At 37.5% G+C, this 27,492-nt stretch overlaps 1 protein-coding gene across 1 annotated transcript in view; it reads left to right on the top strand.

The window, feature by feature from the left end:
• UBR1 (ubiquitin protein ligase E3 component n-recognin 1) overlaps positions 1 to 27,223 on the top strand; it is a 133,136-nt gene extending 105,913 nt beyond the window's left edge. Inside the window, exons 38-47 of the mRNA XM_049613461.1 lie at positions 517 to 584; positions 1,948 to 2,098; positions 5,194 to 5,281; positions 6,786 to 6,919; positions 8,215 to 8,323; positions 10,765 to 10,821; positions 13,069 to 13,146; positions 21,636 to 21,806; positions 23,097 to 23,198; positions 24,780 to 27,223. Of these exons, the coding sequence (XP_049469418.1) occupies positions 517 to 584; positions 1,948 to 2,098; positions 5,194 to 5,281; positions 6,786 to 6,919; positions 8,215 to 8,323; positions 10,765 to 10,821; positions 13,069 to 13,146; positions 21,636 to 21,806; positions 23,097 to 23,198; positions 24,780 to 24,921 (1,100 nt within the window). The 3' untranslated portion in view covers positions 24,922 to 27,223. The remainder of the gene's footprint in view (positions 1 to 516; positions 585 to 1,947; positions 2,099 to 5,193; positions 5,282 to 6,785; positions 6,920 to 8,214; positions 8,324 to 10,764; positions 10,822 to 13,068; positions 13,147 to 21,635; positions 21,807 to 23,096; positions 23,199 to 24,779) is intronic.
• The last annotated feature ends 269 nt before the right edge of the window (positions 27,224 to 27,492 follow it).

Genomic DNA, 27,492 nt, shown 5'->3' with positions numbered 1-27,492 from the left:
CCTCATCTGGTAAGAAAAGGGAGCAATGACATGGAAAGATCATTTAAAAATAGGTTTAATTTTGCTGGTTCAAGGGGATATTCTTCATCCTCGTTTTACTTACACTGCTTTGCATGCTCTCTCTGCCCCCCTCCAAATTGTTCACATATTTAATGTGTCACAAAACACTTAGAAATGTATAGTTAGGAAAAAAGTATTAAGGAACATTGTATAAAAGTAATTTTTCTTATTCATGGAGCAAATATTTATTGAACAACCTCTATTTCATTTATGCTCTTTACCTTTTCTTCCTGGATCTTCTCTTTTAACACTTAAATTATATCCAAGGCTTTCTAGGAAGTTTTTCTCAGTATAGTTTATTTTTAATTATGGTCCCCATTCATAAAAGTGTGATATGCCATTTTACCAGTTTCTGTATTTTATATCCCTGTTATATTTTTGTTTTAGGTGTTTTGCATTATATTTATAACCACATTGCTATCTTAATTAATTGCACTGTTGTTTGGTATTTTTTAGTTGTTCTTCCTAACCTAAAATCAGAAGATACACCTTGCCTTCTATCTATAGACCTATTTCATGTTTTGGTAAGTATTCAATAAAATTTCTTAAAGTCTCTCAAGTTTATAATTTCATATGTTTTCCTCATTCAAGTTCATGTTCTTTATTCAAGATTATAAATTATTGGTGTTCAGATTATGAAATTTAGTCTCTTCTCCATTCTGTTTAAAATAGAGATTTGAATGAGACCATCAAAACCACTTTTTTTTTTAATGTTTATTTATTTTTGAGAGAGAGAGAGCACGAGCAGGGGAGGGACAGAGAGAGAGAGAGACACATAATCCACAGCGGGCTCCAGGCTCTGAACTGTCAGCACAGAGCACGATGCAGGGCTCAAACTCACGATCTGTGAGATTATGATCTGGGCCCAAGTCAAACGCTTAACCGACTGAGCCACCCAGGCACCCCTCAAAATCACTTTACAAGTGAAAGCACATTTACTCTTTATTTTGCAGTTCTTGTCCTAGTTGATTATATTGAGTTGGTGTCTGTCCAAGCAGACTTTTTAAAATATATATTGTACTTTCTTCCTCCCCCCTTTTCTTAACTTGTTTACATTATAAGCAGTAAATGACAGTATGAGCTGTCTTAAATTAAAATCATTGATCATTTGGTGATGGGTACCAGGCCATTGACATATGTGGGCTTCTCCCAAACACCTATGGATAGGTGGCAACTGTTTTATGAGTTTCTTGCAGAGCTTTTCCAGCCCTACTATGATTCCATTCCTTCAAAATGAGTCCCCTAGAGAGATCGTTGGTGAGGTTGGGAGTATGGAATCTGTGGATACAAGATTAGTCAGTGTCCCCCATCCCTCATTGTTCAGGACTATGCCCAGTGGTTGTCACTCCCATCTTTTGGAACCTTTTGGGGAAACTTTGGAAGGAATGCTGGTAAATAGGCTCTATACCCTGAGATTCTAATTTGATTGGACTAGTCTGTGTATCGGTGTTCTTTTAAGAGCTCCCCATGTTATTGTAATATTGAATCTTCTCAACCACAGGATTGAGACCACTGCCTAGAAAAAGAAGTTTCAGCAAAGGGATAACCTGTTAGGTGATGACTTTTGTTCTCCATTTATGGTACACTATATTCTAAGATATTCTATTGAATAATTAGGGAAAATGTTGTGGCTAGTTATAAAAAGAAACCCACACGGGGGCGCCTGGCTGGCTCAGTTGGTAGAACATGTAACTCTTGATCTCAGGGTCATGAGTTCAAGCCCCACATTGGGTGCAGAGATTCCTTAAAAACAAAATATATAAAAAACAAGAACAAAAAAAACCCACACACGAGCACAGAGCATCTGATGCTCTGTACTTTGAGTTATGAGATTAGCTTGCACTGGTCTTTGTCGTCACTCATGTTGATATCTGTTTTCTCTTATAGGTTGGTGCTGTGTTAGCATTTCCATCCTTGTATTGGGATGACACTGTTGATCTGCAGCCTTCATCAATTAGTTCCTCGTATAACCACCTTTATCTCTTCCATTTGATCACCATGGCACACATGCTTCAGATCCTTCTTACCATAGACACAGGTAAAGCTCACATCAGTTAACTATAAAATAAATAACATTTGCCCATGGTTTATTGGCAAAATTAATTATGCATGCAATTAGTCATATCACATATTTCAAAGTTCTACGTTATTTCTCTTGTTGAATGATCATTTATTTGTTTCTTTATGGATGTTGTGTTTTTTGTTTTTGTTTTTTTTTTATTTTTTTAAATTTATATCCAAATTAGTTAGCATATAGTGCAACAATGATTTCAGGAGTAGGTTCCTTAGTGCCCCTTACCCATCTAGCCCATCCCCCCTCTAACAACCTCTCCAGTAACCCTCAGTTTGTTCTCCGTAATTATGAGTCTCTTCTGTTTTGTCCCCCTCCCTGTTTTTATATCATTTTTGTTTCCCTTCCCTTATGTTCATGTGTTTTGTCTCTTAAAGTCCTCATATGAGTGAAGTCATATGATTATTGTCTTTCTCTGACTAATTTCACTTAGCATAATACCCTCCAGTTCCATCCACGTAGTTGCAAATGGCAAGATTTCATTCTTTTTGATTGCCAAGTAATACTCCATTGTATATATATATATACCACATCTTCTTATCCATTCATCCATCGATGGACATTTGGGCTTTTTCTGTACTTTGGCTATTGTTGATAGTGCTGCTATAAACATTGGGGTGCATGTGTCCTTTTGAAACAACACATCTGTATCCCTTGGATAAGTACCTGGTAGTGCATTTGCTGGGTCGTAGGGTAGTTCTATTTTTAATGTTCTGAGGAACCTCCATACTGTTCTCCAGAGTGGCTGCACCAGCTTGCATTCCCACCAACAATGCAAAAGAGATCCTCTTTCTCTGCATCCTCGCTAACATCTGTTGTTGCCTGATTTTCTCGTATGATTTTCTTAATGATTGTTCTTTTCTCTAACTTACTTTATTGTAAGAATACAGTATATAACACACAAAATATATAACATGTAACATACATATATAATGTTATACAAAATACGTGTTGGGGCGTCTGGGTGGCTCAGTTGGTTAAGTGTTCGACTTCAGCTCAGGTCGTGATCTCACGGTTCGTGAGTTTGAGCCCTGCATCGGGCTCTGTGCTGACAGCTCAGAGCCTGGAGCCTGCTTCAGATTCTGTGTCTCCCTCTCCCTCTCTGCCCCACCCTCACTTGTGCTCTCTCAAAAATGAATAAACTTAAAAAAAAATTTTTTTTTAAATGCATGTTAAGTGACTCAATATCTTATCAGTAAGGCTTTCAGTCAACAGTAGCCTGTTAGTTTTTGGAGAGTCAAAATGTATAGGTAGATTTTTGGCTATGCAGGATGTTGGCACCCTTAACCCCCATGTTGTCCAAGGGTCAACTGTACATGACATTCTGGAAAAGGCAAAACTATGGAGACAGTATATCAGTGATTACCGGGGGGGGGGGGGGGGGGGCGGAAAGAGAGTGGTGAATTTGGAGAGCACAGAGGATTTTGAGGGCAGTGAAACTACTCTGTATGATACTGTAACAGTGGCTACATTTCGTTTGTGAAGACCTACAGAATGTACAATACCAGGATGAACCCTAATGTAAACTGTGAACTTCGGATGATAATGATGTGTCAGTATAGGTTCATTGATTGTAACAAATGTACCACTCTAGTGCAAGCTGTTGATAGTAGGGCAGGTATCTGGAAACTCAGTGCTTTCCTCTCAATTTTGTAATGAACCTAAAACTGCTTTAAGAAATAAAGTTTCATTTTAAAAGATCTTGTTACATGGGTGTGTGCATTTGTCAAAACTCATCAAATGGTACATTTATTGTTTGTGTATTTCACTGCATGTAAAATTCACTTCAGTCATGCAAATATTAAACATATTTAAATTGGAAATATCAATATGAATTCATGATATATTTTCCTTTTTTTTTTTTTTTTAACGTTTATTTATTTTTGAGACAGAGAGAGACAGAGCATGAATGGGGGAGGGTCAGAGAGAGGGAGACACAGAATTGAAACAGGCTCCGGGCTCTGAGCTGTCAGCACAGGGGCCCGATGCGGGGCTCAAACTCACGGACCGCGAGATCGTGACCTGAGCCGAAGTCGGCGCTCAACCGACTGAGCCACCCAGGCGCCCCATATTTTCCTTTTTTTAAAAAAAGTGTGTTTTTCCTAAAGAGATCTTAACTGAAAGGAGAAGAACTAGCAATATCCAACCAAAGTAAGAGACACAGGGTAATTTTAATTGTCTTTCAGATGAATTAATGTATATATTTTTTTAAGTATTTTTAAAACAAGAGAGCACTATTCGAATGGGATGTAACCATCCATCACATTGAACTCCAATGTTGGCATTTTTCTACCCATTTTAATATGATAAAACTGAAGTTCAGAGAACTTAAGTGTCTTATCCAGAGCTTTAACCTAAGTGAGTGAGTTAGCAATTGGTGGAAAGGTTTAGGATGGTCCTCCTTAAGGATAGATTAATGAAGGAAATTACCTTACGAGGTTCTTCTTAATGTGTTGCTTGAGAGTAAAGGCAGGACAGCAACCTACTTCCCTTTCTAGAAGCTGAATTTCTACCTGTTAGCTAAGACTCCTAGGAATGCAAAGCAGATAGATGACCACTAATTTGTTTACCTGGTCATATTACAATGAGATAAGCATTTATTAAACATCCATGTGATTCTGCCCTATGTGTTTCTTCATCTAATATACTGATAAAGTTTACCTAAGAGGTTTTTTTTTTAATGTTTATTTTTGAGAGAGAGAGACAGAGAGAGAGCGAGTGAGCACGTGCACACAAGCGGAGGAGGGGCAGAGAGAGGGAGACACAGAATCTGAGGCAGGCTCCAGGCTCTGAGCTATCAGTACAGAGCCCAACACAGGGCTCAAACTCACGAACCATGAGATCATGTCCTAAGCTGCAGTTGGACCCTTAACTGACTGAGCCACCCGGGTGCCCCTTACCCAACAGTTTTAATATTTAGAATCAACTATTTAGATTGAGAAAAAGGAAAAGAGCCTCAGTTGAGTTGACATTGTTTATTATCCTGACACCATGATATTGAGGTGTAATTAATACATTGAATAGGAAACTCATAGATTTATCTTTCAGAATTTCTTTTTCAGACCTCCCCCTTGCTCAGGTTCAAGAAGAGAGTGAAGAGGCTCGTTCTGCATCTTCTTTCTTGGCAGAAGTTTCTCAATATACAAATGGGTGAGTAGCAGTTCATTAGTTCAACCTATTTAGTATTGTTTTAATAATTCCACCTCTTTGTTCAGTTGTTTGGCACAATAACTTTTGAACCATTTTAATTCCAGTTTTTAAAAATCAGTTAAGAGCTTTTGGAATTACAGCTACCCATTTGTTTGTTTCTGAGACTGAAACAAGTTTTGATACATCTTTACTCTTATAAACTGTTCTTTATTCTTGTTATAAAGAACAGTTTTGATACATCTTTACTTTTATAAAACTGTTCTGGGAACATAGGCCAAAGATAATAAAATTTTAACAAATGGAAGCATTTAGAATTTAAATAAATGTACAAAATAGAAAATAGGTCATCCATTTAAAGCAATCTATACAGTTGATACGCTTAACTAACTAGAGATTTTTTTTTATGGCTTTTATGTAACATGTGAAATATATTGGCGATGCAAAGGCTAAAATAAAAAGTATAATAAGAGTGCCCCACTGAGCTCTACATGCTGCCAAACTCTCCCCTCTTTGCTTTCATTTTCTTCATCAATTTTTAGTTAGGTTTTCTGTTTTGTTTTGTTTTTTAGTTAGGTACTGAAGAGAGAGAGGAAGAGGGAGAGGGAGAGAGAGAGAGAGAGAGAGAGAGAGAGAGAGAGGCAGTGTGTGTGTGTGTGTGTGTGTGTGTGTGTGTTACTAGACTTTATTTTTTAGAGCTGTTTTATTAGGCTTACAGAAAATTTAAACAGAAAGTACATAACATTCCTGTATACTCCCTCCCATCACCAGTTTCTCCTGTAATTAACATCCAGCCTTCAGTGTGGTAGATTTGTTAAAGATGATAAAACAGTATCAATACATTGTTGTTAACTAAAGTCCATAGTTTACATTAGGGTTCACTCTTTGTGTTGTAACATTGCAAGTATGATATAGAGTACTTTTCACTGCTCTATGAATCACCAACTTAAATACAGAAATCAAGAAAGTATTAATTTTTTAGCTAACTTAACTGCTTTGGTTAGTTATTGATAAATATATCTGATTCGCATTTCATCATAAGGGTTAGGATAAAGAAGAAAATAGTTATTTGCTTTAAAAATTTACATGGTAGGGGCATTCACTTTCATATGCCCCCTCTCTGTAAAGAGCTTTCATACTATTCTTACTTTCTTATACTCTAATAAACCTTTGCCTGCCCCTCATTTAAAAATTAATTAATGATTATTAATATTATTAATAATTATTACATATTGCTAATCATAATATAAATAATTGATTTATTTTTTAACTAAATAAAAACCTACATGGTAAAAGATACAAGATTTGTGGTTTTATTTAGGAAACTTTCAGAAGATTTAAATATAGAAGCTATTGCCAGTTAAACATTATGTTTTAAATGTTTAAAAATTAAATGGATAAAAAATTATTTAAATACTTAGCTATGTTTTTAAATGAGGATGTGTTTAAAGTCTAGGGGTTTAGTCTGATCAGTATTCTGTTCTGTTCTGGAATTATTGCCTCTTAGCTGCATTGGGTGTGGTATTCCTGGCTGGTATTTGTGGGTCTCATTGAAGAATGGTATCACCCCTTACCTTCGCTGTGCTGCCTTGTTTTTCCACTATTTACTTGGAGTAACTCCACCTGATGAACTGCTGACAAGTAAGTAGGAAAGTGAAATCTCAGAATAGGATATAATAGATATTTTTTCTTACCTTCAACCTCAAAAATACAAGGTGAGGGCAAAACTACTTTTCTGTTCTCTGCCTCTTTCATCAATGTTCACTGTCAAAATGTGTGCCCCTGCTGTGGTATGGGCTAAAGGTGAGACCAAAAGTGAGATTAGCTTCATAATATGCAAAACATACTCAGGACTCCTATCTATGTATAGTTGATGTACTTGAGCTTATAAAATGTGTGCACACAGAATATAACTGTTAGGATATGCAAAAAATTAGGAACATTGGTTGCATTTAGGGAAGAGAACAATTTGGTTAAGTAGGAGGAAAATGTTATTTTATACTCCTTATTTGACTTTTGAACATATGACTACTACAAAAGAAGTAAAATGCTGCTAGGAAAGGCCTGTTGTAACAAAGTGAGGATATGTATGTTTGAGTACCAGTCATTTCCTTTCTTCTTTACTTGCCTTAAATCTAGATCAAAGTAGACAAGTCTTCCTTGTGCTTTTGTATGGGTAAAAATCAGAACATTTGTATGATTTTGGAAGCATCACCAAAATTGTTTAGAGATTCTTGCTTTTGTCCTTTGAGATTAAGCTGAACAGGTCAGCTTTATTGGCTTTCAGCTTCTGTATCTTGAACTCAGTTCAGTAGGGTTTATTTGATCTAGTTTGTTGTGATTCTGTATACAGGCATACCTTGTCATATTGCGCATCGCCTTATTGCACTTTGCAGATACATTTTTTACAAATTGAAGGTTTGTGGCAACCCTGCGTCAAGGAAGTCTGCCAGTGCCATTTTTCCCACAGCATTTGCTCACGTCATGTTTGTGTCACATTTTGATGATTATTGCAATATTTCAAACTTTTTCATTATTGTTATATTTGTTAGGGTGATCTGTGATGGTTGATTATGACTGGCTGAAAGGCCAGATGATGGTTTGCAGTTTTTAGCAATCAAATATTTTTTAATTAAGGTATGTACATTTTTGTTTTAGGCATAATTCTGTTGTTGCACACTAAATAGACAACAAATAGTAGAAGCGTAACTTTAATAATCACTGGGAAGCCAAAAATTCACTTGACTTGCTTCATTGCAATACTCGCTTTATTGTGGTGGTCTAGAACTGAACTGGTGTGCCTGTAAATGGGGTGCTACTTCCCACGTAGTTGTTTTTTTGCATTTTTAAAAAATCATGTATTAATTTATCTAGATGGTGCTGTAATACCAGGTAAGAATAATGTGCTTACTAAATGTATTGTTATTCTCTTGCAGATCCTGCAGAAGGAGAATACAGCGCACTCTGTAGCTATCTATCTTTACCCACAAATTTGTTCCTGCTTTTCCAGGAATATTGGGATACTGTAAGACCCCTCCTCCAGAGGTACTATGAGGGCAAAATGTGACTGTTGGGTTATTATACTGTTGTGTTCCTAATTCACACACTCAAGGAATTGGAGACAAGTCCAACAGCCATGGGCAGCTGGAATTTCCGCTTGTCCCACCATAATTACCGTTCCTTGTACTACTCTTCCCTAAAGCTGCCGTTTCCTATAAATCATCAGGCAGGCTGGGCAGCAGGGGGAGGTGGTCATGTTGTCAGCAGCCACATAGTCACAACTAAATATCAAAAGAAACAAAATTGGGGCTCTATCTAAAACAGTAGCGTATCTCACATGGAAGCGCACATCTCAGGAGGGTGCCTGAGGGGGAATAAAAAAGTCATTTGGTGAATCAAAATGTATCAGTTAAATTTCCCTGAGAGAGGTGGGTCTTTTTTTGAGAAAAACTTTCTTTCTACCTCATCATTTCTGGCCCTCCTGATCACTGTCTACCCTTCTAACCTCTAGTGTCCTTCCCTATCTTTGCTTCCACAATTTCCATCTTTTTTTTTTTTTTTTGAGATATAATTGACACGTAGCATTGTTTTAATAATTAATTCTCACTGTTACTCTTACTTTATTTCCTCCATTACAGATTCTGACACCCAGTGTTTGGGGTGTTTGGGGAGGATGTTTTGGCCACATATCCAACAGGCAGTTCTCTGACACCGGCTGGGTATCCTACAATTCACCTCAATCCTACACTGTCTACCTGGAGATAGCATCAGATCCCACAGGTTAAGGGCTCATTGCTATAGACTGGCATGCCTACATACAGACACATTTCAGACAGCTTCTACTAGCAAGTCCAAGGTTGTCACCTGTGCTCCTGACCCAATGGCTATAGAACAGAGGCTCCACTGACCCCTCCTTGGGTTCAGTTAATTTGCTAGAGCAGCTCACAGAACTCAGAGAAACATTTTACTTACTAGATCACCAGTTTACTCAGGAACAGCCAGGTGGAAGAGATGCACAGGGAAAGGGAGCCAAGACTGCATACTCCCTAAGCACACCACCCTCCCCAAATCACCACGTGTTCACCAATGTGGAAGTTCTCCAAATCCTGTCCTGTTGGTGATTTTGGAGGCTATATTACATAGGCATGGTTGATTAAATCAGTGGCCATTCGTGACTGATTCAACCTCCAGTCCCTCTTTCCTCCATGGTGGTTGAAGTAGCAGAGCTGAAAGTTCCAATCTTCTGTCGCATGTTTGGTTCTCCCAGTACCCAGCCCCCATCCCTAGGAGGGATCCTAAAACACACCTTTGTTGCTGTCATCACTTAGGAAATTCCCTGTGCTGGGAACTGGGTTGAAGACTAAATATACATACTTATTATTATAAATCACATGATCACACCCATGATTTCCTTTATTTTTTCAATTTTCTGCCTTTACCTTTCTCCTTTTTCTTTCATTAGTGTTTCTTTTTCCGTGTCCATGTCAGGATTTGTGTGAATGTCTGCTTGTCTCCTGCCACATTTTCTGTGCTCTCATCTCTTCTGTTAGGTTCTTTTTTGTGTATCTTCATTTCTTATGAGGGGTTCTAATCTCCAGTGTGATTAAAAATGAATTAAAACAGATCTTTAAAAATTAGCATCATGCTTTGTGTTGAGTACAATCACAATAGGTTATACTGATTTTACTTGTATGTTGTTGGAGTCAGTACATTTTAAACTTACTCTTCTAGGTTAATGACAAAAATTCAAACTTTGTAACAGAATGTCCTTGCACTTTGTACCATTCCTGCAGAGCCTCCCCTTATCCTCTGCTCTGAAGTACAGGGGACTGAGACTTGCAAGCCGTATTGCCTAGTCTTTCTTGTCAGTTGGCGTCTGCCTGTATTCAGCCTGGGGGAGGCAGTAATAGGGTATTGGAAGCGAGGAGGAAGAGAGAAGCCTGAGTGTTCAGGCCACCTCTCTCTGCTTTGTGTGGTATCTCTGGCCAGTGACTGTAGCTCTTCTCTGGCTCTAGTTCCCATCAGCCAAGTCTCTGGTGGTTCCAGTATCCATCAGTGACCCTAGCCCCTCGTTTCTAGTAATACCACAATTTCCTTTCGTTCCTCCATCCTGGGAGAGGCGGTGGCTTCCTGTTACTGGCTAATCTTTGGGTCACCTTGTGTTTTTATCTCCTGGTTGGCTTTGCAGCCCTTCTGTCATCTTTATCACCAATTCCTGGTATTAAATTCCCTCTTCAGAATGGTTTCTGTTTTTCTAGTAAGACCTTGATTGATAAGCCCTTAAAAAAAGAAATCAATAACAGAAAGGGGACAAAATAAATAGGCAGACACAAAAACAAAGAGAAGGAAAGCAAAGGAGCAAGATTGTAGAAGTCTAGTGGAGGGAACATGGAAAGAAGGGACAGATTTGGAGAGGGTGGCTCACTCATGAACACTGTGCTGAAGTTGTGATGACCTGTTTGCTTTTCTCTTGGCTCTCCATATAGGTGGTGTGCAGATCCTGCCTTACTAAACTGTTTGAAGCAGAAAAGCACCATAGTCAGGTTGGTTTTACTTCTTAGTCCTTTCCTACAGGTTGTGTTTCCAAAAATAGTTGGTTTGCTGAATATGATTTCTAGTCTGTCTTCTTCATTCTTACTCAGTACATTGTTTCCTGCGTTTCTCTTAGGTCTTTGCCAGAATTCAGATTCTTCCTGCAATTGATTTTTTTCTTGGAGGGACTGTCCTTTCCCTCTTAAATTGTTTAACTCCACCAGCTCCTCTTTCTTAAGCGTGTACATGCATATTAAAAGGCACAGGAGGAGATGGCATCTTGGAGCTGCTGGTATATTACAATCAGAGGGTAGTGACAGTATTCCTGTACAACATTTTTTTCCTTTTGAGAATAGAGTAAGATATAAATAGAACTATTCCCTTTACCCCTTCCCTTCCTATCTTTATACTTAGAGACTACCCAACAAAATTTTCTTCAGCCCTCCTGTGTCCTTTAAGTTATGGCTCAGTCATAATCCACCTCTTCCTCAAGGACCAATTCAAATCTGACCTCATCCCACAAGTCTCTCCTAATACACCCTCTCATATGTGTGTGTGCATGCGTACCTGCCAGCACCATAAAGCACTCAACAGTAAGTTCAGTAAGGCCAGATCGCATGCTTGTTTTCTTTGTATCCCACCAGGGCCTACTTTATGTTATATGTGTCTAATTTTTATTCAAATTGAATTGCTTCAGTAAACAAGCAGAGTAATTGACCCCTAGCCTTAAATGCTAACATCAGTAGTACCATTTTTCCATGGCCAAAGCAAACATTGTGACACAAAGTGCATATGCCACCTTCTATTCTCATCTTTTCTCACTCTTTCAAATTCTTTAGCCTTCACTGTAAATGTGCATATGCTGCCTACCCCTTAACCCCACTTTAGTGGTTTAGAGATTATAGAGCAGCTTTTATAACTTAGATAGAGTAGTATTCACATCACCAAGAAAAGAAAGAGTAGAGAGAAAAGTTTAAAAGATGAGTACATATTTTAGGACTGTTAATCTCACACAATTTTTCCTTTATTTCAGTTCATTATGTGCCTTTTATTTATTTTATTTAAAAAAAAATTTTTAATGTCTATTCATTTTTGAGAGACAGAGACAGAGTATGAGCGGGGAATGGGCAGAGAGAGAGGGAGACACAGAATCTGAAGCAGACTCCAGGCTCTGAGCTGTCAGCACAGAGCCCGACGTGGGGCTCGAACTCACGAACTGCAAGATCATGACCTGAGCCAAAGTCCTACTCTCAACTGACTGAGCCACCCAGGCGCACCTCATGTGCCTTTTAGACACCTACTATTTCCCCAGTATGGTTCTAAAATACTTTGGGAGAATTAAAAGACCTAACACATACAGCTTTTTGGTCATGGGTAATTTATAATCAAATTGTGTACATAAACTAAAAACATAAAGTGTAATAGTATATGGAATGTACTGTTAATGCTATAGAAATTTACACAGTAGAAGATTTTTAATGATGCCAGGTTACTCTTGAGGAGATAATTTTTAGCTGAACATAGAAGGAATTACAGAATTTAAGTTGATTGTGGTTTGAGGATAGAATGTCCGTGTTATTCAGATATTCTTCTTCAGGGCATTCATGGAAGGCTTTTATCGTATCTGTATTATATTGTAAGAATGAATAACATTTACAAACATGTATCAAGTACTAAGTACGTTATGTTCCACTTCAGTATCTTATTGAGTCCTCAACAGCTCTATGAGTTTCCTTGATTCTATTATTTATATTTGACATTTCTTAAATCAGCATGAGTCTTTTATATTTTTCCCCCCCACCTCAAAAATTTATTATTAAATTGATAGTGTGCCTTATGACTGAGAAAGTATAATATATTCATCCTCTAGTTTACAGACCGTGAAATACAGGCTTGGGTTCAGTGACTTGTTAGATACTAGAGAATTTAGGATTTGTAGCTGCGTCTGATTACAAAGCCTGTGTATCCTTAACAACTTTTTTATATTACCTTCCTAGCCATTATGGAAATCTAGCTAGAACAATTTAGTCTTCAGGAATAGTGGAGGTTGAGTTTGGAAAGGAAACCAGCTGATGAAAGATTTGGAATTCTAGGCTCAGATGCTTGGATTTAATGTTGTCAACAGGGGGAATTACTATGGGGTGCAAGTATGGGTTCTTTTGTTATTTTTAAGACATTCTTCCTTCTGTTACTTAGTTGGTTTTTGACATGGGTTTATTTACTCTTAAGTAAAATTGTCTTTTAAATTATATTTCTAGATACCCTAGAAAAAGAAATAGTTTGATAGAGCTACCTGATGACTATAGCTGCCTCCTAAATCAAGCTTCTCATTTCAGGTAAGAAGAAATATTTTTTTTTTTTTTAATTTTAAGCTTGTAATTGGTATGCACCACCACTAGCTAACTTTTTAAAAATTGACCACTTAGCATCTTTTATAACAGTGATTGCTGATTTCTTTTTTATTATTGAGGTGAGATCCACAAAACATACAGTTAATGATGACAAAGCATACAATTCAATACAATTTAGTGTCTGCACAATGTTGTGCAACCACCACCTCTCTCTAGTTTGAAAACTTTTTCATCATCCCGAGAAACACCTTGTATCCACTAAGTAATCACACCCCATTTCCCTCTTTCCCAGTCCCCTGGTAATCAATAATCTGCTTTCTGTCTCTGAATTTGCCTACTCTCTATACATCATATAAAAGGTATCATATATGATTTTTTGTGTCTTGCTGCTTTCACATAGTATAGTTTTTGAAGTCCATCCAAGTTGTAGCATGTATTCGGCCCTTTCTTGGCTAAATAATATTCTACTGTAGGGGTGCCTGGCTGGCTTAGTCGGTGGAATTTGAGCCCCCTGTTAGGTATAGCTATTACTTAAAAATAAAATCTTAAATATTCCATTGTATGTATATACAGAGTTTGTTTATCCATTTATCCATTGATGAGCACTTAGGTTGTTTCCCTGTTTTGATTATTATGAATAATGCTACCATAAACATTCATGTACAAGCTTCTATGTGGGCATATATTTTCATTTCTCTTATATATATTCCTAGGAATAGAATTATTGGGTCATTATGGTAATTCTATCTTTAACTCTTTGAGTTGCCAGTAAGCAGTTTTCCATAAATGGCTGTCCCATTTTACATTTCCATCAGCAGTGTAAGTTTTGAGAGAGAGAGAGCACATGAGGGGCAGAGAGGGAGAGAGAGAGAGACTATCAAGCAGGCTCTGCTCTGTCAGTGCACAGCTCGACATGGGGCGTAAACTCATGAACCATGAGATCATGACCTGAGCTGAAATCAAGTTGGATGCTTAACCAACTGAGCCACCCAGGTGCCCTAATACACATTTTCTAAATGACCACTGATGTTGAACATCTTTTCATGTGCTTTTTGGACATTTGTATATGTTCTTTGGAGAAATGCCTGTTCAAGCCCTTTGCCCATCTTGTAATTGGACTGTCTGTTTTGTTGTTGAGTTGTAAGATTTCTTTATACTGAAGGGGAAGGAGACTCTTCCTTTCTTCCCTCTCTGTTCCTCCCTCTCTGTTCTTCCCTCTAGTCAAATAATTAAATTGACATAAGACAGAATAATATGAGAGGGATGCCTGGGCAGCTCAGTTGGTTAAGCATTTGACTTCAGCTCGAGTCACAATCTCAGTTTATGAGTTTGAACCCTGCATCAGGCTCCATGCTGACAGTGTGGAGCCTGCTTGGGATTCTCTCTCTCAGATTAATAGGAGAAAAACCAATTTAATTTCATATATATGGGAGATCACAGAGATACGTGACTCAAAGAAGAAACTAGGTTTATACTTTACAGTTAAAGAAACAATTATTTGTGAAGATTTGACAAAACAAAGGAGTTTACACTTCGAGTACCAAATTAATGAAGAAGTAAGAGAGTTTATATATACAGCCTTCTTGACTTTGATTTCCCTAACTTTGGCAGTAAGGGTATTTTCTATCCTTTTGGTATAGGGAGGATACCTTCACATGGGAGATTTATTTCCTGCTTTCGGGAGAACGAAATAGATGTCAGAGTGTCCTTTTTGCACCTGCTGTTTCTTAAGTAACTTTAATTCAAAATAATCATTATGCCAAAGCAGCATACTTTGGGGTGGCCTATTCTGTTCTCTTTCAGTCTATTCTTAATAGTTTTATAGTTTAGCTCTGTATTTAAGCTGTGGGTCTGTTTTGAGTTAATTTTTGGAATAAAGCAGGAAGTCTGGCTTCATTCTTTTTTTTTTTTTTCATGTGGTTTCCACTTATCACAGCACCATTTTTTAAGAGACTATTCTTCCCTTATTGGATAGCCTTGGCACCCACGTTGAAAATCAGTTGGCCAGTGATGTTTGGGTTTCTTTCTAAATCCTAAAGTCCGTTCCATTGGTCTCTATGTCTGTCTATCCTTATGCTAGTACCACACTTTTAAGTTACTATAGCTTTGTAAAAGAAGTTTTAAAATTGTTACATGTGAGCCTTCCAACTTTATTTTTCTTTTTCAGTGTTGTTTTAATTATTTGGGGCCCCTTGAAGTTACATACAAATATGAGGATTGGCTTTTCCATTTCTGCAAAAAGGCAGTTAGAATTTTAATAGAGATTAAATTAATCCTATAGATTACTTTGGGGAGTATTGCCATCTTAATAATATTAAGTACTCCAGTCCATGAACATGGATGCCTTCCCATATTTAGACCTTCTTTAATTTCTTTCTGCAGTATTTTGTAGTTTCCAGTGTACAAGTCTTGCCCTCTTTGGTTAAATTTATTCCTGGATATTTTAGTATTTTAGATGCTATTGTGAATGAAATTATTTATCTTTTTTTTTAAGTTTATTTATTTATTTTGAGAGAGAGACCATGCAAGTGGGGGAGTGGCAGAGGGACAGGAAGACAGAGAATCCCAAGCAGACTCCGCACTGTCAGCATGGGGCCCAACATGGGGCTCAAACTCATGAAACCGTGAGATCATGACCTGAGCCAAAACCAAGAGTCAGACACTTAACCAACAGAGCCACCCAGGCGCCCCTGCAATTATTTTTCTTAATTTCCTTTTTGGATTGTTCCATTGCTGGTGTATTGAAACACAGTTGATTTTTGTGTGTACCCTACAACTTACCTGGGTATCCATAGGGATTACAGTTAACATCCTAAATTTATTTTTTTTTTAACATTCTAAATTTAGTTTGACTTGACAACATCATAGTTTCAGCTGCATAATTAACTGTTCTTTTCTAATTTTTTCTCCCTTCTTTATGTCGTTGAGGTCACAGATTACATTTTTATGCATTCTGTGCATGTTAATGTAGATTTATAATGATGGTTTGTTCATTTGTCTTTTAAATAATATAGTAAACAAAAAAAGAGGAGTCATTTTTCCAAAGTTATAATAATACTAGCTTTTATACTTACATGTGTAGTTAGTTTTACCAGTTATCTATATTTTTTTTACATGGCTGCAAGTTGCCATTGGTGTTTTTCTGTTTTGGCTTGAAGGACTCCCTTTATTACTTCTTGTAAGACAGGCCTAGCAGCGATGAACTTCCTTAGCATTTGTTGGTCTGGGAATGTCTTCATTTCTCCTTTGTTTTTAAAAGATAGTTTTGGCAGGTGTAGAATTCTTAGTTGACAGCTTTTTTTCTTTGAGGACATTACATGTATCCTACTGCCTTCTAGCCTCCATGGTTTCAGCTGTTAATTTTATTGAGGATTCCTTGTATGTGATGAATTGCTTTTCTTGCTGCTTTCAAGCTTCTTTCTTTGTCTCTGACTTTTGACAGCTTGATCATAATATGTCTTCTGTGTGAATCTCTTTGAATTTGTCCTGCTTGTAGTTCAGTTTCACTCCTGACATGTAAATTCATGTTTTTCAACAAATTTGAGGAGTTTGGGCCATTATTTCTTCAAAAAAATATTTTTTCACTTGCTGCTCCTTCTGTGACTCTCATAATATGTGTGTATGTTGGTATGCTTGATGGTGTCCCATAAATCCCTCTGTTCCTTTTTATTCATTCTTATTTCTTTCTGCTCCTCTTCCTCAGTAATTTTAACTATCCCGTCTTAAAATTCACTGATTCTTCTGCCAGCTCAGATATGCAGTTAAACCCCTTTAGTAGGTTTTTTATTTCAGCTGTTGTACTTTTCTATTTGTTTCTTTTTTTTATAATTTCTCTTTGCTAGTATTTCCTACTCTTTCATGTGTTTTCCTAATTTCCTTTAGTTCTTTGTCAATGGTTTCCATCAGCTCTTTGAACTCATTTAAGTGTTAATTTAGAATCTTTGATTATTAACAAGTGTCATGTCTGGGCTTCCTCAGGGATGATTTCTGTCAGTTTCTTTTTTTCCTGTGAATAGGCCATCATTTCTGTTTCTTTGTAAGCTTTGTGAGTTTTGGTGAGAACTGGACGTTTTGAATATTGTAATGTAGTAGCTCTGGAAATCAGATTCTACCCCCTCCCCTGGAATTGCCACTGTTACTTGATGAAGGCTGTAGTTGTCTGTTTGTTTAGTGACCAGACTGGTTTTTGCAGAGACTGTATTCCTTATTATGTGTTCACTGAAGTCTCTGTTCCATTTTTGCTGCCGTCAGCCAGTGAACTGACGGATTTCCTTAAATTTCTGGATCCAATAAGAAAAAATATAAAGAATATTCTGTCTCTTTAAGTCCCCTCTGCCATCACCGCCAAGGAAGTCCCTTCAGCCCATAGAAGTTGAAACAATAGCCAGTGTGTGTGTCAGCCCCTGAGTGAACTGCCAGGAAGAAGTAAACAACCCTGAGTTTTGAGGACAACCCTCATTTTTTTGAGGGGGTGGTAGCCACTACACAAAAAGCCAAAATTTACTAAAATTTACCAGCCTCTTTCTTTGTTAAGCACTCCTGTGGATGCTGCAATGATCACCTAGATTCCAAGTTCCAAAATAGTTGCTTCAGACAGTTCTTGCCAGATCAACAGTTGTATTGGTAGAGGAACCAATTCCTGGAGCTCCTTACTCCACCATCTTCTATGACATCTCTCCTCAATTTTTTTTTTAAAGCTACAGGAGCCTTTTGTGTTTTTTTAAGCACTCGAAGAATCATCATTTATTCATGTATCTTTACATGTACAAGTGTGGTCAGCACATCCATCCACTGAAATAACCCTGTTTTCAACTTCACAAACAAGTAGTTCTCTTAGAAATATCTTTTATATGTGTGTCTTTAAGCACTGTTTTATGTGCATTACAGTGAGGTGACCACATCCTCACTGAAATAACACTGAAGAACCCCCACTTTTTTTTTCCAAGCAAAATCTTATATGGAAGCCCATTATTACAATAAAACAAATAATAGCATTGTGGCTCAGGTTTAAGCCTGATACTAGAGAGAGGAGTAAACCTCCGTAGCTTTGTGTGGCACCATGCCCCCCGCCACACACACACCTCAATCAGATTAAAACCTAATGTAAAACAGTGTTTCTTAGACTTTCTTTTATCTTCCTCTTCCTTTTCACTGATTATTTTCCAAAAAAAAAATCTGGATGATAAAGACTGGTGAGAAGTAAAATACACTAGTTACATTATACTCATTACTAATATCATGTATGAATTACCCATTAGTTACCTTTGTAAGAAAATAGCATGACGTTAAATACCTTATTCTGTATGATAAAATAATATCCTATAAAGTAACAGTTTACACTTGCTACATATGACGTAAGTTATTCAGATAGCATAAATTCATGAGCTATGTCCCTATAGAAATTCTGTTGATATCTGCCTTAACCATTGGTGTGTGAATATTTCATATTTGAATCACAATGCATCATGTCTTGGAAATAATAGGCCAAAATTCCAATAGGCCATAATTGATGCAATTATGTATCCTTGACACTCAGGTGGCATCACACCATCACCCATAGCAAATCGGATTAATAATGATGACATGAAATGAGCAGTAACTTGTAATTAGAAGGCAAGAATGTCAGCAGTCTGAAAATCAAAACCTATTCGAGAATTCATTGCTGATGTACCAGTAACACAGCATCTTTTTCCTAAACTGCAGGATTCCTAAGCTCAGTTAGGAGTTATGTAATATTAAGTAAGCATTGCACAGCTGCCAAACTTCTTAATAAACTTTAATTAGAGTTCTCAGAAAACACAAAGAATTCTTAAATTTTGTTTTAAGGATATCAATAATTCTAATGAACTGCCTTGGTGTGCAAAGTGACTATTATAGTCCTTAGTCATAAGTTAAATAACTTGCTGTCATTTGAAGGGGCCAAAAATAGGGATTGCAGTGTATCATCATTTTTAGGGCTTGAAGAACCCAACGGTGGCCTACTCTGAGAATCACTACCCTACAGCATGACTGAGGAAATTCTCATATTCAGTTATAACCCCTGCTTTGAACCCTGAAGCCAGGGAGTTTAACTGCCCCAGCAGGGCCTTGGGCAGCCCATTCTCCAGTCTCTGTTACTAGATAGAACTCACCTTGGTATTAGCTACCTTGCTGCTTGTCTCGTGCAGGTTAAGTTCAGCCACCTAAAGAAATGGTTGCATCATTTACCTCCCAGCCCTCAAAAAATTAGCTAGGTGATGTCAGAGATTGCATCCAGCTCTAAATTCAGTGATTCCCCTAATCTTAGGGCTGTATTGCTACCACAGAATCCCAGTGAATAAGTATTATCTTCCTGGCATTAAAGAGTCTCACTGTTGGCTCTTAGGAGGATGTGAGAAAAGTGTTAGTCATTAATCACAGTGAAGATCCCCCTGGATGATATTACTACTTACTGGTTTCAAGTAAAAATGAAAATAAATCTGATGATCTCCTCCAGTTTTATTGTCACCATCAGTTTCTGTTAAGACTGAGCCATTTGGGGGCACCTAGATGGCTCAGTCAGTTAAGTGTCCCTCTCTTGATTTTGGCTCTGGTCATGGTCTCACTGTCGTGAGATTGAGCCCTGTGTCAGGCTCCACGTGGAGCCTGATTGAGAGTCTCTCTCCCACTCTCTCTCCCCCCGCTCCCACTTGTATTCTCTACCCACATTCAACAAAATGGATGGGAAATGTGTCTGAACCCTTGCTGCACATCATGATAAAAAAAAAAAATTGGGGGCACCTGAGTGGCTCAGTCAGTTAAGTATCTGACTTTGACTAAGGTCATGATCTCACGGTTCATGGGTTTGAGCCCCACATCAGGCTCTGTGCTGACAGCTACAGATCTGAAGCCTGATTTGAATTCTGTGTCTCCCTCTCTCTTCCCCCTCCCCTACTTGTGCTCTATCTCTCTGTCTCTCTCTCTGTCTCTCACAATAGTGAACATTAAAAAAATTTTTTTTAAATTGTATACCTAACAAGGTCATATTGAGGACATAAACTGTCTCTAAAAATAAGTAAATAAACCTAAAAAATAAATAAAAGACTGGGTCACATGGGTGGCTCAGTTGGTTAAGCATCTGACTTCGGCTTAAGGCATGATCTTGTGGTTCCTGAGTTTGAGCCCAACTTCTGGTGAGCTCGAGCCCTGTCAGGTGAGCTCCTCTTCTCTCTCCCTCTATCTCGGTCTCTGTCTCTGTCTCTGTCTCTGTCTCTCTCCCCACTCTCTCCCTCCCTCTCCCTCCCTCTCTCTCTCTCTCTCTCTCTGCCCCTCACTCACTTGCGCCTTCTCTCAAAAAAAAAAAAAAAAAAAAAAAAAAAAAAGACTGAGCTATTTCTGCCATAGGAGGGTAAGCTGCTTGGTTACTATACTTTAGGTATCACCTTTTTTTTCCTCTGTAGGATACTAGAGACTAGGACTCAGCCATCCTTCACTAAAGGTGAAAGATACTAGCTTTATCCAGAAAGAGCTATAATTATATTCTTTCCCCTAGAAGTGAAATAGTCCCCTCATCTACAGAAGATGGGTGGAATATCTATGCACAGAGTCTTTCTGCTCCTAGTAGACAGTGGTGGTTTTCTTATCTTCGCTGAAAAACAAAGGATCAGAGAATAAACTGTTAATGCCCTATTGGAGATTATTTTGGTGCTCTTTATTCTGACCTCATTGGATCTCAGCTTAGTGGTTGCATTTATTTTTTTACTGCCCAAATAAAGGAATTCTGGATGTTTCTGTTATGTCCATTGTAAGGCAGAGATAGGGGTGGAAAGCTCCTTTTTTCCAGGGTGGCCATTATCACTTTAATGCAGAGAATGATCCCCCTCCTTTGGGGGGCATTGTAGCAAGGCTATAGCATACTACTACATAAAATGGCAGATCTCAAAGTACTGCTTGGTTCAAGCAAGCCAACTCTGTCACTTTTTCCTTCCTAAAGACTTGCTTTGTTTCCCAGATGGAGGGTATATCAACTTTAAGACTACAGTCTCTCATTTCAGCCCTAAAGATCTCAATACTTAAATGGACAGGAAATGTGTCTGAACCCTTACTGCACATTGTGATTAAAAAAAAAAAAAATTGTACACCTAAAAAGGTCATATTCCTCTGATATTGAGGATATAAGTTTGACTAAACCAATCCAGAGGAGGGAGCTGACTATAAGTTGGTCATGTCAGATGAAGACTGGATTCTATAAATGTATCACAATGTCAGTGAGGCATATTTAATGGCCAAACTATGGAATTATCAGGACACTATATACTTAATAGTAAATCTTCTTAATCAGGAGATTGTTTTGTTACGTCCTTATTAAAGAAGAATCACCTAATTAAATGTTTTCTTGTGTTTTAGGATCTTTGTTTGCTACAAAGCAGACAGTGATGAACACATTTCATTGCTAACTGGATATGTCATGCTTTTATTGTTTTTCCACCACACTGATTGTTTTCTTTCCCTTTGAGGTGCCCACGGTCTGCAGATGATGAACGAAAGCACCCTGTCCTCTGTCTTTTCTGTGGAGCCATACTGTGTTCTCAGAACATTTGCTGCCAAGAAATTGTGAATGGGGAAGAGGTTGGAGCTTGCATTTTTCATGCACTTCACTGTGGAGCTGGAGTCTGCATTTTCCTAAAGTGAGTAGTGAGTGTTTCGGAATCTTCATAATGAATTTAGGGAATCCGGATCCAATCTGGAAGCTATTATGGTAGGATAGTGTGTTGATAGGAAATGATCACATGAAATTGCATTAGAGAAGATATTACAGAATAAGTAAAAAACAAAAACAAACAAAAAAACCAAATCAAAACAGACAAAAAAACCCATAGGATTCTGTCCACATTTTAATTTTTTGTGAAATGTCTTAAGCATGATAGACTTTGCATTGATTACTCTGGTGTTACAGAACACTCAGGTACAATGAAAGGGCTTGGAGTCCTAAAAACAAGTATATTTAAAAAGTACCTGTACATTGCTATTTTAAGTTGTCCTTTGAATATTTTCATTTTCTTCATTTCCTCTATCAAAGCAACTGTTGTTTTTCCTGGTCTCTCTGCAAAAGACTGAGAGTGGAACATAGTTATTTCATGTTTATGAAAGAAGAGTGCAAGTTGCCTGAGAGAGAAAATTCAAAGTGGATGCGTGTGCTTTTTCTTTCCATCTCCCCATGTACTGTAGTTTCTGTTTATGTAAGCCCATGTCTCCCTAACCATTGCCTGTAGGCATCTGTTGGAACAATGTGAATGAATGCATGGAAGCCACATCCAAATACCTATTTTCTTCTTTTAGGGAACCTACAGCAAATAAACCCACTACCTATTCCAACTGCTTATTTTGTAATGTCACTCTATAGTACCTATCCCTTCTGTATACACATACCCAAACATTATTTGTATGTCTTCATTTCTCTACTGTAAGAGTCCCAAGTACCTTCAAAGTGGCAGTGATTCTTTATAATTTGCACTATTGGAGGCTGGCTCTGACCAGAAAAGGCTTAATTAACACTTGCCTCGCTGACCTTCTTTTCTGGCCCAAAGTTATCAGATGTTGTTCTGTGCTTCTGTTAAGCTCCCTCCCACTCCAGATCGTGGGTCAGGAAACAGAACAGAAACAACATTGGCCATCATTTTCCATGGTATCTGTGGTTCAAGTAGAACAGCTTCCTTCCTCTCTTCAGTATATTCAGTCAGTATTAATGGTCCTGTTTCCCTAAACCCATTGATTTTTCCCATAATGTCAATAAAAATAACAATATTCACTGTCTTTTTTTAGACAAAACACAGTTTAGTCTATTTGTCTATGTTTACTGTCTTTATACTGAATTCCTGACAGATACTGGCCATATCTTTAGATTAACTTTGATGCAGTGCCTATCATTTGCACTCATGCAGTTAATAATATTTCCTCTTGGTTCTTTTGTCCTTCAGAATCCGAGAATGCAGAGTAGTTCTGGTTGAAGGTAAAGCCAGAGGCTGTGCCTATCCAGCCCCTTATTTGGATGAATATGGAGAAACAGACCCTGGCCTGAAGTAAGATTAGTTTTTGTTTGTTTGTTTCATTGTAGTCACATTATTGTACATGGATGGTAACAGTTCTTTAAACACAGAAACTAATGCTAAATATTGAAAGATATTTTTAAATAGTTGCAAATTAAAAATATTAAATATGATATGATCCTGAGGAGCACATAATTTTGAACAGCTTTGTGCTGCTTTAGAATGTGAAGGTAATACTTTTCCAAAATTAAAGACACCCAGCTGTTCTAATGTTTGAATGTTATGTTATTTTTAAGCAACCTTTCTACAGAATTATGTATGGAGGTAGTTTTTGGATTAAGGGAGAAAAAGGCTGAATGGTTCAAAGTAGTTAATGACTGAGGATAAGAAATCTGAGTTGTTCCAGAAAGGTACAAAGAAGCAGAATTTTTAAATTAATTAGGCAATTTGAAAATCCCCAATCAGCTGAGACACTTTGAGTGCCTCCAGAATGAGAATCTCACAGTTCTCCATTACTGGCAACGGCCAAATTTTAGTCATTTTGGATTAGCTGCTCTACAGTGTTACAAACTGTACAACCTTAGAATTGATGGGGAGTGGTTTTATTTAAATATTTGCTAATCACCAGCAAGTTTTTTTTTGTGTCATAAAGACAACAATTAGCAAATATTTCTGAGAAGCAGAATATAATTTGAGGGCTTAGTATTCTATACCTCAGACTTAATCTCTACTATACAAAAACCAGAAATTAAAGCTAAATACACTGTATGAAGCTGAAAAGCCATTAAAGCTCTATCAGACTAAGTACCCAAAAAAAGAATAAAGCTGCTTCGGGTTATAAATCTCATTGTCCATTTAAATGAGGTCTAATAATGCCTATGATATACTTTGCCTATTTTCTGAGTAATCAAGGAGTAAATTTCTGCTTCATCAGCTAAGTAACCTATTAAGTTCATGGTGATCAGTAGTGAAGGGAGAATATCCCTTTTGAAACCCTCTTGGTAATTACCCCCCTGCTCTAAGAACATCTCGCCTGGGTGGCTCAATCAGTTAAGCAACTGATTTTGGCTCAGGTCATGATCTCACAGCTTGTGAGTTCAAGCCCCACAATGGGCTTTATGCTGACAGCTCAGAACCTGGAGCCTGCTTCGGATTCTGTCCGCCTCTCTCTCTGCCCCTCCCCTGCTTGTGCTCTATCTGTCTGCCTCTCCCCCTCTCTCTCCAAAAATAAATAAGCATTAAAATTTTTTTTTATTTCTAAAACAAATTATTTTATTTATTTATTTATTTTTATGTTTTTATTTATTTTTGAGAGAGAGAGAGAGAGAGAGCAAGCACAAGCAGGAAAGGGGCAAAGAGGGAGAGAGAGACACAGACTCTGAAGCAGACTCCAGGCTCTGAGCTTTCAGCACGGAGCCCAATGTGGGGCTCAAACCTACAAACTGTGTGATCATGACCTGAGCCGAAGTCGGATGCTTAACTGACTGAGCCACCCAGGAGCCCTCCCCACCCCCCAAAAAAATTTTTTTTAAAGTTTGAACTAATTTAGGCAATAAAGATATGGGCAGTTATTTGATTCAAACTTACATGTTGGTGTTTTTTGTTTTCCTGAAGGAGGGGCAATCCCCTTCATTTATCTCGTGAACGGTATCGGAAGCTCCATTTGGTGTGGCAACAGCACTGCATTATAGAAGAGATTGCTAGGAGCCAGGAAACTAATCAGATGTTATTTGGATTCAACTGGCAGTTATTGTGAGCTTCAACTCTGCCTTGGGACAATCACAAGTGAAGACAGTAATGAAGACTGATTGAAAATTATGGAGATCTTTCTTTCTGAGGGCTGGGGAAGGGTTGGAGGGTCTTTTGCTCCATGTCCAGATTTGCATACATTAATAAAATATTCCTTAATGGAGTATTGCTTTCAATTAGTGAAAATATGCTTAAAGGAGTAAAAGGACGACATAGATTAATGTTTCATATTCCAGAACACTAAAAAAATTCTTGTTCACCCCAAATGTCTCACTGTGCTATTTCCAGAAAACTCATTTCCCTTCATAATCTGTCCCATTTCATGTCATTTCATTCACCTGGTAAATGAAGTCACATCAAGCAGTCATGGACATTTTTATATGTTGGTTAACTCTTCTACAGTTCTGTATTTGGTATTTCCCACACACACCCAAGTTTCGTTTAGCTGACATTGGAACACTGACAAGATTCTAATCTGTGGTAGTCTTCCTTGCAGCTCAAGAGGAATTGCAGGAACCATGCAGTATACTTCAGTTGAGAAAGTTTTCAGAAGAGTAAATTTCTTTTAAGGAATTCCCCCTAATGTGCCACTTAGTGTTTCAGCCAGAAATTAAACGGTTCTATGGACAGAGTTGCCACTTCTAAGACAAATTTCTGCCACTGTGGAAAAGCTTTTTTCCCACAGTAGACCTCAAGAAGAGTTAGGATAATGTATTCATTATTCATCCCTGACGGGCCAAAGAAAGTGTAATCCTCTCCTTTTACCACAAATAGCTTTGTTAAGTTTTGAAATTATACTTTCTATTTCCAAAGGCAAGTTTCTAAAATGAGTTCATTTATCTCTTGTTTGACTCTTAAAAACCTGAGGCAGTTCTGATATAAAACTGTCTATAGAATGAGGATAAGAAAATTCCCCCAATGAATGGAGCATGGCAGCTGTAAATTAGAACAATCAGATTTAAGCCAATTCTGTAACCTATGTCTTTGTTAAAGACAAATCCTTCGTTATCTGTGTACAATGTTTTCATAAACTCTGGTTTTATGTCTAGTACAGACAACCAAAAAAGCCATGTGATCAGTAGTCTGTGTCCTGTTATAATATGCTGTGGTTGAGCCATCTTGTTTATAAATAATAGTGCTCTCCTGAATCCGTGCATAGACTTCTTGATTTTTGGCTTTAACTTTTTATATCAAGAACTTGTGATATGAGCAGCAGATAGAAGATAAATTGAAATCTTCCATTTTAGCTTCTGTTGTCTCTGGAATAATGTTATGAATTTGAAAAGATGCATTCAAAGATCATCTGATTTTGCCTTTGGTGACTACGTCATATACGTGTGTACATGTTTTCCTGTCTTCTTTTTGCTCAGCCAAGGCAAGCAAATAAAAGTATATTTGCACAGTGATTGATGATGCACATTTGGGGTTAGATTTTTTTGGTATTTTTTATGTAAAGTGGGTTTTGCAGTAAAGGATGGGCATGAACAGGCATCAGAATCACAATCATGATTTTCTACTTGAATAATTATTATTCAGAAGGTATCAGGAAATAGATACAACTCCAGTGAGCAATCTGTAACAGTTGATGAATGAGGATCAGAAAATTCAGTATTCAGTTTGTCCAATTTGCCAGTATGATTAAGTGATAAGAACATCTCCCTTTATTTCTTAGATAATTTTTTTGGATGGATTGTCTGACTTGGTAAGTCTGAGCCAAAATAGGCAACAGGAGGTACTGACTTCTGCCCTGATTGGCCCCAATTTAGCAAAGATATACTGACTTTGTTTCTAGTCTTTTTATATTCATTTCATAAATCCTGGGCTTAAGCTCTGAGGCTGCCAGAGGGACTATCCTGTAATGGCCAGTCAGACCTTTACTGCCAAAGAACCCATTTCATATTGAGTTCCACTTTTGAGATTGATTCAGACCCCTGCACTGTAGATGAACACGTGTCTCAGTGCTGCCCCCAGCCCTAGGGATTTCTAATTATATTCAAATATGATAGTGGTCTGCCCTCATCATTGCAAATAATTTAATTATGCTTATCGAGTTTACTCACAAATGAGCAAAAAGTCACTTTATTTTCATTAGTGTAGTTATGTGGAGGAACTGGTTCAACAGGATGGCTCCAAAACTATGTTTTTCTCATGTTTTTGGTGAGGGGCTGACAGGAATTTTAATGATACAGTGAAGAAAAACGTATATCTGTATAATTAATTTATTTTGTTGATGTATGGGCTGTGAGTTCACTTTAGTGGTCATTTGTCATTTCATAACAACTATGCATTTTGGTTCACTGTGACGATGATCTATATTTAGTGACTGCGACATGTTTATACCACTGATTCAAATTCCATCCATGATGAAGTTATACAAATAATGCATATATTGATATCTTTTATTGCAAAATGTAAATTTAAAACTTGTATAATGTTCTTGTGCTTTTTGAAATAAAATATCTTATATGTGTATATTTACAAAGAAAAAAGGGACTTCTCATGTTTGGGGATTTGGGTTTGAAGTATAAAAATCTGTACCTAGAAAGGAGCTCTAGTTAAAAGTTAGCCTTCTCAGCTC

This window comes from Panthera uncia (assembly GCF_023721935.1).
Source record: "Panthera uncia isolate 11264 chromosome B3 unlocalized genomic scaffold, Puncia_PCG_1.0 HiC_scaffold_1, whole genome shotgun sequence".
In the NCBI taxonomy this organism is placed as follows: domain Eukaryota; kingdom Metazoa; phylum Chordata; class Mammalia; order Carnivora; family Felidae; genus Panthera; species Panthera uncia.
This window is presented reverse-complemented; position numbering and strand designations above follow the sequence as displayed.